Below are 16613 nucleotides of genomic sequence, written 5' to 3'. Positions count from 1 at the left end.
CTTGTAGCTTTTTGCTTTTATGCAATAATACCAACACTCAATCATGTGTATATGCTTTTTGCACTTTGGACAGGATTAGAATGTTACTCTACATGTTAAAGTGGTAGGACCATCTATTTATTATGTACTCAAACAATTGCAGAATTTTCAACTACTCTGCCTCACTGGTATTCCTTACTCATACCCCTTCCTCTCCATCCTTTCTCCCATCTTCCCCCAAGATGGCCGCCAAAGCCAGCTGCCGACTGCACATCCCCCACCGTGCAAGGTATTTAATTGGCCAATCTAAAGTTTTGAACAACCTACAAAGCCTTCATTCACAGTTTGATGGAGTTTTGCTCTTACCTTTGTGCTGGCGCCACTTCCTCACACCTTGCCCTTCTTGATACCGTTGAAAGCAGGACCCTCAAAATCATTGGGATCTCCCGCAATGATGGTGAGTCTATCACGTTCGTTACCTATCACGTTCACATCATAGACAGGTCGCTGGTCTCTTTGTCTTTTACTGCCTCATTTGGTGCCCTCTTCCTTCCTTGGCTCTGCCCCTCCCTGGTTTCTGCAGGGCACACAGTCTGCCAGTAACCTTCTTGTTAAACTCCTAAAATCCAGGCTCACTGCTCACCTCCTCTCATTTCGCCTGTGGAACCAACTTACCCAGTCTGTTCAGTCCCATTGTTCCGTCCAGGGCTTCAAGACAGCTGTTCACCACTGCCTCAGGTCATCGCTTATACTCATGATCTCTTCTACCCCAAATTATCCCATTCCCAAGCACTTCCCTTTCCCAGGTTATTGTGATTTCCACCCCCAGCTCCCGTCCCTCACCTCTTTTCATTTGTCAGTCTGTCGACTGGTTTGTTCCTCTTCTGTTTCATCTGCACTTTCCCCTTCCTCTTCTTGCTGCGTTGCAGCTTGCGTGCAGCTTGTTCACCCCATGTGTGCCCTTCTTCCCCTGCCAGTCTCACTCTCACTTTGACTCTGCTGTTGATGTTTCCCCCTTTCCATTTTGTTCCATACCATTCTACTCTAGCTCTTCCACATGCCTCGACCATATATAGTATACAAAAAGAAAACTCCTTTGTCTTCTCTCACCAACCCTCCCTCACCATTCAATCTGTCGCACAGACTTCTTCCCAGCACCACCCTCATGATTCTTTTCTCAAAATTAATTTTCACACTTTACCACCCCCGTTTCTCGCCGTGCATACCCAAATAGATGATTCGTTCATCAATGTTTTCATTTAGATCTTCACATTGGGAACTACATATATATAACAAGAGGGAGAATTGCTTTGCAATACATGTCCCCGACCAAGTTTCAGTTCAATGTGTTAAAGGGTAAGGGGGAAACTGACCCATGTATAATATGTGATATTTTTAAGTCCAAAAAGGGCATCACTCCTTGAAAAATTGGCATGACCTCAAAAAAAAGCTCCAAAACTCAAACTTGTGTCCGTTTGTCCATTTGTTTGTGAACAAAATATCTCAAAAAGTTGTGGACGGATTTGGACAAAATTTGGCAGAGATGTAGAGTTTGTGACAAGGAGGAAATGATTCGATTTTGGTGAAGATCCAGATTCGGATCCGGCTACGAGAATTTTTAAAGTGATTCTTCACCATTCGGAGAAAGGGCCAAAAACGATACATAGCAGGATATCTCAAAAGGTTGTGGACAGATTTGGACGAAACGTGGTGGAGAGGTTGGGTGTCGGACAAGGACGATTCGATTCGATTCAATTTTTGGTGAAGATCTGAATATGGATTCGGATATGAGAATTATTTAATTTTAAAAGTGATTCTTCACCATTTGGAGATAGGGCTAAAACGATACAAAGCAGGATATCTCAAAAGGTTGTGGACAGATTTGGACGAAACTTGGTTGACTGGTTGGGTGTCGGACAAGGACGATTCGATTCGATTCGATTTTTGGTGAAGATCTGAATATGGATTCGGATATGAGAATTATTAAATTTTTTAAGTGATTCTTCACCATTTGGAGATAGGGCCAAAATGATACATTGCAGGATATCTCAAAAAGTCATGGATGGATTTGGACGAAACTTGTTGGACAGGTTGTGTGTGTGACAAGGAAGAATCGATTCAATTTTGGTGAAGATCTGGATCCGGATCCAGCTAGTACAATTTTTTAAGTGGTTCTTCACCATTGAGTGATATGGCCAACCAGGTGGAGGTATGGTGCCTCTCTACTGAGTGCCGTTCTAGTTCTGTAAGTTATCATAATAAAGCGATACACCAAGTTTCAGTTGAATATGTTAAAGGGTAAGGGTAAAAAAAGTGCAGAAAACCACAGGTGGGACGGACAAACGGACGGACGGAAAGATGTACAGACAGATGGAGAGCAAACCTATACCAGCACCGGGTAGGGGACGAATGAGCATTATATAATTTTCAGCCAATACTGTAATGTGCCACACACTGCTTTAGCTATCGCATATGAAACATTGTGCTATATTATGAGCAAAGATTGTTCACTTAATTATATCGTTGGTGCATTATTCAAAAGTGTGAATGATCGTCATCAATAATATGCAAACCTTGTGTCATGGTGCTGGTGAAGTGGGCAAGGCACGCGGCTGCAGCAGTGACCTTTTTGACTGGTAGACAATGTGCCACAGCCACCATTTGCAATACATGGCTGATGGCCTGATCCACATAATGGTTGTCCTGCCACAGAAATACCACATTCATTCATACCTTCCCTTTATCACCAAATTGGTCTCAACAAAATGGAAATTAATATTTCTGAATTTCTGACCAGACCTGCAGTTCGAATCCCATCCTCAAGGGGATTTTTAAAATTATTTTACCTTGAAGGTGTTGGCCATAATCATGCCGCTCCACATTTCCATGAGAATGAAGTACCATAGGCTGTTATCCGTCTTGAGGTTGGCAACAAACTTTGGCTTGGTCCGTGTGCATACACACAGCCCACGCATTGGTTTGAGAAAACTTTGCACCTGGTTCACTGCCTGTTCATGGGATCGACAAGTTTATTTATGTCGCGAGCATTACGTTACAAAATGGTAGCATTATATCTATCTACATCTACATTATGATACAATCACACATAACCTGACGAAAGTGTTAAAAACATATACATTACAGAACGTTATGGGATAAGGATCTTTATTATGGGTAATTATGGGATATTATGGGATGGGAAATGATTATGGGAAAGGATCTTTCCACCTCCTGGAATGGTCCTGCTCGATTTTGCTGAAGCCCCATTATATGACAAATGATCCAGTAATCCCGCAACAGAAATGTTGCAGCTGCTTCACTCTCATCAAATTTTGCTAACATTAGAATGTGGTCTGCCATCTTAAGTACGTATTTCATCCTCCTGAAAAACCATATCTTCTTTTGCAAATGACCCCTCAACTAAGTGAAGTTTCCAAAACTTCAAAGTATTACCATCAGTCATGATTTGTCTTGGAAAGTTAAACCTTCATAATTCGCCTTGGAAGACAGACAAGGCTTTGCTATCATATTCCCAGGCAGGTCCTTCCTTGGTATCCATCATCTCCTCAGAAGCAACAAAGCAATTGGTTGCAGCATTATGGAGTACTGCTGACATTGGGGTTGGTGGTCTGACCTGTAACACCTGTAACTGTCCCACCTGTAACTGATGAATTCAGTGGCATCCAAGGTGTTCAAACACCATTTGAATGTTGAACAGGAGGTAGACAACTCGGGCTGACCACTTTCTCAGCACAGACAAACTGGTGGCATTTCGGTCTTTTACCAGGTGTCATCTGGTCTTACATCTCCCATCCTCGACATCCTCCATACCGAACATGATCAGAATACTTGTGTAAAAGACAAATCATCACCATCTTGGCCTGCCTATAAATTGAACTTAACTCCTTACATTCACTCATTTCTTCCTGTTTTCTTATGCACATAGAATTATCTCACTGTGTCGGTATAATATCACTTCCTTCCAGTCATGCTTCAGGTGACAGTCCACTGCCATGTCACATCCTCTTCTATGCCCACACATGATAATTTCTGTCCCAATTAACCCACCTTTCTCTTATTCAATTGCACACCTAAAGCACATAGAGACTTGAGGCAACATAATCATTGAACTCAAGACAAAACAAAAAGACGAATAATAATAATAGTGATGATGATGATAAAGTAACTTACCTGGATATCAGCAAAGCAAGCAATCTCAAGACAGTCAAACACGACTTCAGTAAACAGCAGCAGGCGTTTGTCAGTGACAAGAAGCTGGCCATGGCCCAGGTTAGTCCGTATGTTTGCCGAAAAACAATGCACTTGTTCTCCACTACACAGAACAGATGCAAGTTTTGGCATCAGTTCTTGGACTGTACGCTCAACCGTGCGCCATGCTTCATAGAAATCCTGAAACATCTTGGGACTGACCAAAGGTTGTCGACCTGCAGAGATGAGAGTTAGTAAAATGGTCATTTTGAAATTACGCTCAAAGTAAAGAAATCCCAAAACAAACAAGTCACGCTTGCAACTCTTGTCAGGTTATTTTGAATATAGAATGAATGAAATTCATTTTTCGCATGAATTAAGACTTATACATATATTACATTCACATGTTATTCACAGTAATATTACATATATAAACACATACATACTTTGATCGGATAGCCAGAAATGTGAAGAAATAGAAGCCAGAAGGAAGGAGACCAAGAGGAAGGCCGAAGACAAGATGGAAGGATGGGAATAACTAAATGGCTAAGGAGAGAGGAATGCAACACAGAGATGGAGGCGAAGGATCAGAAGCTTTGAAGGCAAAGGATCCATGGAGGGGACATCACTGTGACACATCACCAAACCAGCAGAAGTGTATTGAATGAATGAAAACATTATATATATATATATATATATATATATATATATATATATATATATATATATATATATATATATATATATATATATGTCAGGTCGTAGATTTGTTATTGCTTAATGTTCTGTTATAAGACGTCGGTCGACTAATATGTTATGATTTAAATGTTGTTTAAAAATGCTATTTCATAAGTAATAAAGGGTTTTCCGCTTCGCTTTAGTTTAAAATGAGAAAATACTCGCTTCGGTCGTGCTGGACAAATGGCTCGTATACATGTGCCCTTTCGAGGCTAGATAAGCCCGGTCGTAAAATCCCTCTTTGATTCGCAGACGGCGCCTCGAGCCGCAGAGGGAAAAACGGATTAGGCGCTTGGAATGTGAAACTTTACGTAGAATGATTGGATTGCAGACATAAACCTTTGGATAATGGTCTTATCTGGGCCAAGAATGCACTCTCCCTTCAGTGAGTTACATTTTCTGTCACCTCGGAGCCTTGAAACCACATCTGGCCCGGATGCTAACGGTGCGTGCTGCACTCCCCCAAGATGAAAGAACGGATGATGGTGGGGGCTAGGGATAACGGTGGGAGGAACTCTCGTAGTTCCTTTGTTCTCTCGGAGATTTTCTGATAAACGTGTCCCTATTTAAGCGGACTGTGAATCAATGCATTTTTCAGGAAGGCTGGACGTGGCATGACGGCAATTCGTGCTGTAGAAGTCTTTCGCTTCCTCCAGATCTGTATAAGTGGTATTTTTAATAAAGCTTCGTCATTCTCAAGCTGTTGGTGAAACTTCTTTTACGAACAAAGAGCTGTTGCTTGACATTTTGGTACCAGGAGTGGGGTGCAACACGACAGTGACAGTCGAGGCGAATCCTGAACGACCCGAGGGGGGCTGCCTGAGGCCGGGACGCCGGCACGCTGATTTGTTTAAGGTGAGCATTGTTTTTTTATCAGAGGGCAATCCAAATTCGTACCCCCCTCCTCGAACGGGCACAGTTCGTCTCCCCTGTCACCTGTACTGCCTGCACTCCGAACAGAAATTGTAAGTAAAGGCTAATTTTAAGCCTTGGAATGACGAGCCCTGTTAAAATCACCAGGATAACATTAAGAGTAACGCTAAAGGATAGGATTTGCGCAGGATATCAGTAAAGATAACGTTAAGAGGGTAACGGATTTAACAGTAAGGTTAACGTTACAGTTAGCAAGGAGGGGAAACGTGAGGTCGGACAGCCATAAAGGTTGAGCCAGGTGGCCAAGATCTTTCCAGGAAGGAACAGCCCAGAGACAAGATGGGGTATGCCATTGCATGCCAGGGAACGAAGGGCTGTGGCTAACTTAGAGGGCCATAGGAACATGGTCAGGAAAAGGGAAATGCGCAGGTACCAGGTAGGCTTGACAAGAAGGTAGTGACAACTACGAGGTCAAGCCAGGAAAGTTGCTGAAGCTGTGGGGACAGAGGAAGCAAGCAACAGAGGTCCAGATAGAAACAGGCCAGGACCAGGTGAACAAGAGAAGATAAATAGGCTCACAGCAAGGGGCCAGGTAACCACAGGTAAGAAGGACAGAAGTGGTTTTTGAAATATTGAAAATTTAAGCATTACAGCTGTAGTTATTGAAGCTACAAGGACAGAGGACAATTAAGTAAGCAGTTAAGCAAGCAAATCAGCGGCTAATGCCGCTCGTCCAAAATCCGGACCAAGACCCCGCGACAGGGGAGGTAGCCACCATGCCTCTACCCCCCCCAAGCCCTGAGCCCTGTCCCCGGGCCACAGGCGCCACCTCTCCCACCCCCGCCCCTGTTTCCCCAGGGGTTAGACCCCCAGAAAACTAGACCAGCCGCCCCTCAGGTTCACCTTAGCCCGGGCAATCCATTTAGAGGACAAGAAATTAGTGGGGCGGACAGCGGGTTCGCGGCCCCAGAAGGGCTAGGAGAACTGTACCCCTCATTGGAAGGGTTCACGGAATCGGAGAACCCACAGCCTACAATCGGGATGTGTCCCTTAAAAACCATAGGACTGAGAGCAGGGGGACCCATTAACATCAGGATACCCTGGAAAGAACCAGATTTGGCGGCTATGCAGGAGCGGGTGAGAGCCTTGCTGGCCGACGAGCCCGGTCAGATACCGGAACTTATGCGTTTGTGGATACAAAATACAGGCGCAGATTGGCGGGACGTCTGCCACATGGGGAAGGCTGTATTGCCCGCGCGGGTGTGGGACCAGGCCAAAGTACACGCACGCTGGCCAAATGTAGCACCACCCGCGGCCCAGACCCTCGCCGATTGGAATGCCCTTGTCGACCTGTTGTTGGCCGGGGTATACACCGCACTGAGACCAACCGACCAATTAGTTGAAGCGGCCGAGCAATGTAACATGGGCGACGATAAGAAGGCCGATGTAAAGGACGACACGTTGCAAATGCTTGTCCAGGAACCCACAAGGGCCCCCTCCCCAAAAATTGGAACCCACAAGGGCCCCCTCCCCAAAACTGGAACATACAGGGGCCCCCTCCACAGCCGCAGAATTGGGCCGTGCAAAACCACCCGCCACCCCCCCCAAGACCTGAGCTCAGTCCCGGGGCTCTAGGCAACACCCCAACACCCCCCGCCCTGCCATACCCGTTCCACCTCAACCCACCCCGTCCAACCCGTCCCAAAAATCCTTTTCCTTGAATGAGAGACGTAATATGAATGAACAAAGATTGTACATCGAGTGGCTGGAGAAAGGCATGATTTGAGTCGATCTGATTTTCGCGCGAAGTCTGGGAGACTCACTGGTATATGAATGAGGAATGAATGTATATTGGGATATTAATTGACGTGTGTATCTGGCCAATGTATTTGTCTGTATGACATATGCAAAGCAGAGGGTTTCGGTGTGAAGCTTTGTAAGTGGTCTGCTTGACGTGCGGGAAATTCAGGCCGGGAATGTCGATTTTAGCGTCTATCCGAGGGACCAGGTGAGGTCCTTAACTGAGTCCGGATTTTCAGTTGTTTGGGAGTGTTTGGGAGCGATTTGATATAAATCGGGTCAGGAAAGCACTCGGAGGAACGTTGGTATGAAGTGGTTTCTTGGAGATGGTTACAAGATGGGCTGCTTTTGTCTGTCAAGTGGCAGTCGGGCAGAAATTTGGAATTTGTTGAACTAAATTCAGAATTTGAATCAAAATGTGTGTTTTACTTGAATTGAAGAGTTCACTGTTCTGACAGCTCAATGTTATGACAGCTCAATGTTATGACAGCCGACTGTTTGACAGGGGCCAAACTCATTTGTAAAGACTCATGTCCCAATGTGAGGTAAACCCCGCCGTAAACGCGAATAGAGCGGCGCGCAGTTTGGTTGCCACGGCAACGGGCCTCGCAGGAAACCGCGAGGCGGGAGTGTTGGGATTCGTGTGGAGGCACGAGGGTGCGCGCCAGGACGGGGGCGGCGTGGCGTCGCCGCGTTGAGTTGGTTGTGCCAGGCCGATCGGCGATCTCTGAATTTAAATCGGATTTTTGTCGTGTGTATTGTGAATTTTAGCGTCTATCCGAGGATCCTGGCGATGTTCGTTTAATTAAAGTGTGGTACGAACCTGTGGTTTCCGCCGTGCGGCTCCGTGGAAGTTTGGGTATAGTTCGTGTGTTTCAGGCAGAGTGCTGTGAGCCATTTGTCCAGCACATTCATGTGAGAATCAGACATGAGCCATGTCAGAATAGTGGGCGCCTGCGACATACATGCCATGCAATGTCACAGGAGGAATACGTTATTTAAGATGGATTTATATAAGGGGAATGCTAAACAAACGATGATAGTACGCGAAGTATATAAAATGAGGTGATTGTCGTAGTCGAATGAAGGATTTCAAGACAGAGTAATTAATTTCCGGTGCCAACAGGAAGTCTTGTTCATACAGTAAGTGAGGTACAGTGCGAATGATGAGATTCAGAGAGATCTCTGATTGAGGTAGATGAGGTTGTCTAGAGCAGATGAAATATGAAATAGCATTTTTAGAAATAGAATATGAAATATGAAATAGAATAGCAGTTGCAAGATCAAGGTGCGGAGTGGCGGCTGGAAGATGCATCGATGCATTTGTGTTGATCGATGCGCCGGACAAAGGGTTTGCTGGCGAGCGATGCTGATAAGGTTAAGTTATTAAAATGCATATGGGTCTGGGGGCAGATAATGTGGGACAAGCTGCCTCACGGGCGCTGCAGGGAGAGTATTGGAAATTCAATAATTCGAGCAGAAATGTCACGTTTTCAACAGAACGCTTATCCGAGGAAGGAGGACGGTCGAGGTTTCAACTGTCGGTATGTGGTGTGGCTTGTGCCAAGGTGTGGGCGCGAGGAGGTTGTGGTTGTGTTTGTCTGTCTGTGGAGTTATATTTCAGGATATATTTTTTCCCAGGATATTCAGGATATTTCAGGATATTTCAGGATTATATTTCAGGATGAGGCATGGATTTTAAGGAGGAGGTGTGTGCCCTGAGAAGATTGTGGGTCGCAAATTGGGCACTCTGGGTGCGCACTGGGGCTGCAGTTGTGTGTGCGCACAGGAGGTTGCAGTTGTATGGGCGCGAGGAGGTTGATGAAGTGTGCGAACAAGGAGGGATGTGCAAAGGGTGTGCACCAGGTGGTAAGGGCGCTGCATTGTGAAGCACGCCTCCCACGGAAGTTCCTGGGCGGATTGTGACGGTTGTTGGATTCGTAGGGCGTTAGCATTATGCGATGTGGAGCCTCAATAATGGTCATTTGTCTGTCCGGATGTGGAGTTCTTGCAGGGAATGTCGCCGGACTTGTATTAGTTGTGGGATGAAAGCGCTGGTTACCCCAATTCGACGTTTGTACCACCTTTCTTCGTTTGAAGTTTATTCGACCTTTGTTCGAGATGTGTAAGGGTAAGAGGTCAGAGGTAATTCACTAACCTTGGAAGAACGACAGGCTGTCAGTCTACTGGGTGTTGCTTTAACGGCAGGATATAGAACTTAAATCTGGAAAGAAAGGACATATACTGTTGGTTATAAACTGAAATCATGTACGTAATTAGTGAACAGAGAATATCGGGACATATACTGTTGGTTAAACTGAAATCATGTACGTAATTAGTGAACAGAGAATATCGAGATCTGTTTTCTGTTGTTGTGGTTGTCGTTGACGTCTCAAATAGGTGATTCAGGGGTCTCAAGAAATAAACAGATTTCCGGTGCCGACCGGAAGCGTCAGGTACAGTATGCTTGGAATTTAATTTAACCAAGTCAAGTACAGCGACGTGCTTGATCGAGCAATGGGGATAGTCATGTTAAATGGAGGACAATTGGGAAGATGCAAAGAGATGCAAGTAACATGGATTAAGTTGTGGTATCAAGAGGTGGGTGCCTAGGTATATTGCGGTTATTATAACTCGCTGATTATAGGGGGCGCCGGGCGCACCAAGTACAGATCGGGTTGCATGGTGGAGCATGCTTGGAGCATGCGCAGGGTGGAACACCCCGTGTGGTTGGAGGTTGAAATGCAGTGAATATGCCCGATTTTGGCTTTGCGAGGCTCCGGATAGAAGTTGGCATTTCGATACTGTGGATTATATTGTGCCTGCCTGGAGAGGTGATGTCCTGTGCTGAGGCTGGCGACACGCCTCTGTTATCTGTCTGTCTGTCTGTCTGATTGTAAGTCTGTGATACGATGGAGGGCTAACTGAGTGCTCAGGCATCATTGTTCCATGGAGGCAAGTACTGGGCCCAGGTACTCATGGGAATGGATCAAACCCACAAGGAAATTCAGTCGCTGAGGTTGCCAGAACTGAAAATCGAACTCTGGGCTTCTCAAATAGTCACAAAATTTGGACCTGGGATGGGATATAAGGTCAATGAATCAGGGAAAGGTAGATGTAACACAGAGAGATGGACAGGACAACAATGGAGTTTATATGGACTGGTTTGGGGCAGTTTCAATCTGATGATTACAGAGTGTTTTGTTCTGTTCACAAAACATGTAAAATTCATGGAGTTGAAGTGATTTGCAAGAAGACAGCAGAGTCAGTACTGGGATACAACCTCATCCAGGGGTTTTGGTCCAGCCTGCAAGGAGTCCAGGGGTTTGTTTCAGGGGTTTTGGGGATGTTTTTGGATGCAAAAATGGGATGCTGTGCTCATCTGGATGTAGAATTGTAAATACTGACTACTAGCAGATATATCCATCAAGGACGGGGAATGATGTGCAGTGCGATTGGGTAGGAGGTAAAGGCCATAAAACACCAACCCCATGAGGAACGAAATAAATGGAGACGTCGACAATCACATGATGGTTGGGATTGAAGAACAACCTACTGGGATTTCATGATGTCATCCGGCATGGTGAATGCGTTGATAAAAGTCTACTTTTGACTGGACCAAACGAGATCAAAGTTGGAAGTAAATTTAGATACATAAGGTGTGAAATATAGCATAAATAAGCTATAGGTAATGGAAATATGGCAGTGTAAGCTCGCTGAGGAAGAGTTACCTGTAGTAGGGGACGTAACAGATGGGTGGATTATAATGACGGGGGAGCGCAATAGTATAAGAGGCGACTGGGAAGCGCAGGTCTCAGAAGGGAGTAGTCAGCTTCGATGATGCAACAGTGTATGAGTGAGTAATTGTGATCTGTTTAAGTGTAAGAGGCGGTGGAGATGGAAGGAGGTGATGAAAGCGTGGATGAGGGTTTCTGCAGCCATGGAGGAAAGGGATGGACGGAGACGGGCGATGTTTTTAAGGTGAAAGAAGGCTGTCTTTATGACCTGTTTAGTGTATTTGTCAAAAGAGAGGGTTTGGTCAATGAGGATGCCAAGATTCCGGATGTGAGGGAAGGTGGATACTGGAAAACCATCTATGTTGAGGGCAGAGTTATGGGTGGTTGAGGTCGTTGTCGGTTGTGGTTGATTTGAAGCCAGAATTTTATTTCAGTGATGCAGTTTGTCAGGATAGAGCGAATTGTGGTGATTAAGCTGTTGTAGATGCTGTCAATTTTGCTTTGGATGAATGAAAGGAAGGAGATGCAGTTGTCTACTCTGAATGACAGGTGGTGGTATCCAGGGCGCTGAGGAGTTTGTTCACGTTGTAAAGTTTGTTTATTTAGTTTGTTTATTGTAGAGAAGAGTGCTTTTGGGATTCCGGAGCTAGAGTGGTGATGTTTGAGTTGAGTGGCCACAGCACGTTCCAAAACTTTTGACAGAAAGGGTAGGTTGGAGATGGGTCTGAAGTTATTTAGGGTGTCAGGGTTTAGTCCAGGGTTTTTCCAGAATGGGGGTGAAGTTTCACGAGTTTTTGGGGAAATCGGTATGTGAAGCTGGATTAAGTTGGAACTGCTTGGTGAGCCATGGAGATGGATTGGATGTTTTGTTGTTGGTTGTCTGGGAGTTCGGTTGTTGCATTGCCAAAGGTTTCTGTGTGGTGGACACACTTGTTGGCTGTTGTCTTGTGTGACGTGGGTGGAGATGTATGTGGCTGTGTGTGGCTGCCTGGAGTCGGGAAGGCGGCTACAGTGGTTGATATTGGTTGTGGATTGTCCGGGGTGCTTCGATTTGCATAGGGGGTGAAGATTGGGATATTACATTATTTTGAGTAAGTATTGGCATGAGTAATTACATAAGTAATTATGAGTTATTATGAGTATTAGTTATGAGTAAGTGATTATTTTAGTAAAGTTACATGTTTCGCTGTGTTGTGAATCTGCGGACTAGCTAGTTTGATGGGTACCCTGGGGTCTTCAGCGTGTCTATGTGTTTGTCTGTCTGTTACACCGGACTCTTGAATGGGTTTTCATGAGACGAATTTCAGACATAACAACAGTGAGAATCTATTGTGAGCGAATCACAGTGGGTGAGAAAACATTGTGTGTGACCAGACACCAGAACTGACCATAATTGGAATTGGAATTAGACCAGGTTATTTCTATTATTTGTTTATTCGCGAAAATAAATAAATAATAGGGGGAGGTTCATGGAGGTTAATGGTGGTTTGTTTGTGTTAATGGAGGTTAATGGTGGTTTGTTTGTGTTAATTCTAGTTGAAACTCTAGCTGAAATAATTTTCGTTTAATTTTTATTTTATTTATTATTGATGTAGGAAACAGGCAAATGGGGTGCTGAGAGAAGGATTAGAGAATTTAAAATCGAATATTGGATAAAATTGGATCCACTTGGAAAAAGTGGATTAGGAAATTGGAGACCAGGTGTTCTATGAAACTATGAATTGAATGAATTGAATCTATGAATTGGAGACCTGGAGACCAGGTGTTCCCAGGGCGCTTGTGGACCAGGTGTTCCACCAGAGGGAAAAGACCAGGTGTTCGTGGAGCACTTCACCTGCAAGAACGCCCTGGAAAAGGTGGAAGGGACCAGTCCAGGTGTTGCTGACTACACCAACGGCAGTCTTTTGCGAGGGCAAGACCTCGTGGATCCACGCCACGCACTGTAAGTTGGCCATACAAGCACCAGACACTACACCACAGCAACCACAGTAAGGATGGGCCTAATCATAGGTACGATACTATTGATAGCGACAGCAGCTAGGGGAAGCTCCGATTCCAATAGATGTGAAAACGAAACCCGACACCTCACCGTAACATGGGGACAAAGAGTATCACTACCATGTTTCGAACAGAAAGCCCTGCACACAAATTGGGTAAGCGTAAGATGGCTAGCACTGTCGGCAGGGCCTGGACGGGTTGGCATTGTACTACAAAAGCAACGAGAGTTCCGGGAAAACGGGCAAGCTAGCATTGAGACCTTGGCCCAACCAGGATACAAATGGGGAACCCCTGATTTTAAGCTACAAACACGCACGCGCCTAGAGAAAGGCATGACTATGCAGGTCCGGTGCAGCATCTGGACCCCTGGAGCGGCCAGTGGCGAAACTAAACACACACCATGCATCGAATACATACTCACGCCACACCCCCAGGATAAGGCCCCAAAGAAGGGGGAAAACACATATTGGAAAGTGGCCAGGGAGGTGGCAACAATTCAAAATAGGACACACTGCTGGTCGTGCATGCACTTTCCCCAAGCAGGCACCACAGGAATACACATGATAGTGCTACCTTTGTCCCTCAATGACCTCTGCTCACAACCTATCGATTCCCCATGTTTAGTCACCACGCTGGAAAGAGAAGGGGTTGACAACGGCAAGAGTTGCAATCGACAATTTAATTATCGCCCGTCAATGATTGCCCATGTGGCCGAGAGGCCTGCCCCCGTCTGGGTCAAACCACAGAAAGGGACGGTCTGCCTCCAGGGTTCCGGCCACTTGCGTATGGGAGAATCAGAATGCGCCTACACTCTCCCCGGGAAGCTGGGACAAGGGAGCTCGGGGATTACATTACGAATAGTACTGCAAGATAAACACAACCACAACATAACGGCTATAACATTCTCTAGGGGGGTTAGTAGGATTAATGGGGTGGTAAAGGGACTCCGGTGCTTATCCACCCACCTGGTCCCACCCCATGGGACAATGTTTATATGCGGCGACAAGGCTTACCCCTATTTACCAAATAATTGGGGGGGCACATGTTATCTGGGTTCAGTCCTTCCTGACGTTGAGATACTGGATGAGCTAGACCCAAAGTCCTTGGACAGGCGTTATAAGAGGTCAGTCATGAACGAAGATGGAACCACTAAACTACACGGGAGCCTATGGGAAAAGGTGTTTGGTTTCTTCTTCCCAGGAGCGGGCACAGTCATGGATAGTTTCCGGATAGATAAATTGGCTTTGGCCCTAGAAAAGGTGGCAAACGACACCGCTACGGCTCATGACATACTATTGGACACGGTAATTCACATGCGTACAATGGTGATGCAGAATCGGGTGGCTTTGGACATGCTCCTGGCAGAGAAAGGAGGGGTATGCGGAATAATAGAGGGAAAATGTTGCACTTACATACCTGATCCATCTGAAGGAGTGTCAGCCGCAATAGTGAGACTAAGGGAAACTAGCCACGCCCTGACGATCGATCGGATCGCGCGCGAGAATTCTTATAAATTTAGCTGGCTCACTGACTGGTTCCGGGGATGGACGGGCACCATAGTGAAGTGGTTATTGACCGCACTGGCTGTGATAATTGGGGTAGTAATTTGGGGGGCACTAATGAAATCTCTAGTCCTCCTCTGTATGAGAAAGTATTTTACAGGATGGAAAGTGAAGAAGCCGCCGACAACAACTATGGTTCTGACCACAGAGGCCGTCGACCTGAATGGGTCCTTCAACAAGGCAGATGTGACCGGCGCTCCAGAAAATTGTATTGAATTTTGTGATGACTGTGATACTTGTGTTGATCCCATGTGGGAACTGGCTGCTGCCTGTAATGATGTCTGTGATGACTGTGATACTTGTGCTGTAAACCCCTTGCGTGTACTGGCTAACGCCTCTTATGTATTACAAGCTGACAGCTGCACGCCCCCTTCCGACCCAACTATGGATCTGATTGTGACGCTGGGTCTGGCGGTCGAGGGACCCGACGTGGATATCCTAGACCCGCAAGCCGACCAGGCGCCCATGGGAGACTTTGACATAAAGGAAGTTCCTCTCTTTGCTTCATATGTTTTAAGTTCAAATGCTTCAAGTGAATCGGATTTTTACGCTCTGTACCCTGACCAGGAAAATGAGACACAAGATACTGACGACATTATGTATTCCCCAGAACAGCAGCACGTGAGAGATCTCATGGGCATGATCGTTGATTAACTTCGAAGATCTGCAAGGACCGCGTCTGCAAAGGGTGGGGGGAGCAAGTTCCGCAGGGGAGGTGGTGGCCCCCTGGCGGGGCAGAACCTCATCTGGACCAGACGCCTTCGTTGTGGATCCGAAACGTTAATGGACTTTCATGTTCTGAGCCCTCAGGTTCCAAGCACGCACCACACGACACGTTCGCCAAATGCACGGGCGAGGCGCTATGGGCGCACGGTATGCCCTTGGGAGATACCCGCATTACACGATTGTCTTTCAATAAAGCCCGATGTGGCACGTTGTCTCTTGAGATACTTTGTCTCGACGAGACAAGAGGAAGGAATGTCAGGTCGTAGATTTGTTATTGCTTCATGTTCTGTTATAAGACGTCGGTCGACTAATATGTTATGATTTAAATGTTGTTTAAAAATGCTATTTCATAAGTAATAAAGGGTTTTCCGCTTCGCTTTAGTTTAAAATGAGAAAATACTCGCTTCGGTCGTGCTGGACAAATGGCTCGTATACATGTGCCCTTTCGAGGCTAGATAAGCCCGGCCGTAAAATCCCTCTTTGATTCGCAGACGGCGCCTCGAGCCGCAGAGGGAAAAATGGATTAGGCGCTTGGAATGTGAAACTTTACGTAGAATGATTGGATTGCAGACATAAACCTTTGGATAATGGTCTTATCTGGGCCAAGAATGCACTCTCCCTTCAGTGAGTTACATTTTCTGTCACCTCGGAGCCTTGAAACCACATCTGGCCCGGATGCTAACGGTGCGTGCTGCACTCCACCAAGATGAAAGAACGGATGACGGTGGGGGCTAGGGATAACGGTGGGAGGAACTCTCGTAGTTCCTTTGTTCTCTCGGAGATTTTCTGATAAACGTGTCCCTATTTAAGCGGACTGTGAATCAATGCATTTTTCAGGAAGGCTGGACGTGGCATGACAGCAATTCGTGCTGTAGAAGTCTTTCGCTTCCTCCAGATCTGTATAAGTGGTATTTTTAATAAAGCTTCGTCATTCTCAAGCTGTTGGTGAAACTTCTTTTACGAACAAAGAGCTGTTGCTTGACATTTATAT

General features: G+C 45.8%; 1 protein-coding gene across 1 annotated transcript in view; it reads right to left on the bottom strand.

Moving 5' to 3' along the window:
- Positions 1–16613, bottom strand: part of LOC137430212 (DENN domain-containing protein 3) — a 219002-nt gene that overhangs the window by 18945 nt on the left and 183444 nt on the right. The window contains exons 19-21 of the mRNA XM_078780421.1: positions 4171–4424; positions 2826–2987; positions 2553–2682 (exon numbers count right to left, since the gene is read on the bottom strand). Coding sequence (XP_078636547.1) covers positions 2553–2682; positions 2826–2987; positions 4171–4424 — 546 coding nt within the window. The remainder of the gene's footprint in view (positions 1–2552; positions 2683–2825; positions 2988–4170; positions 4425–16613) is intronic.

This window comes from Myxine glutinosa, chromosome 6 (genome assembly GCF_964187855.1).
Source record: "Myxine glutinosa chromosome 6, kmMyxGlut1.1, whole genome shotgun sequence".
In the NCBI taxonomy this organism is placed as follows: domain Eukaryota; kingdom Metazoa; phylum Chordata; class Myxini; order Myxiniformes; family Myxinidae; genus Myxine; species Myxine glutinosa.
The sequence above is the reverse complement of the archived record's forward strand: the minus strand, read 5'-3'. Positions and strand labels throughout refer to the sequence as shown.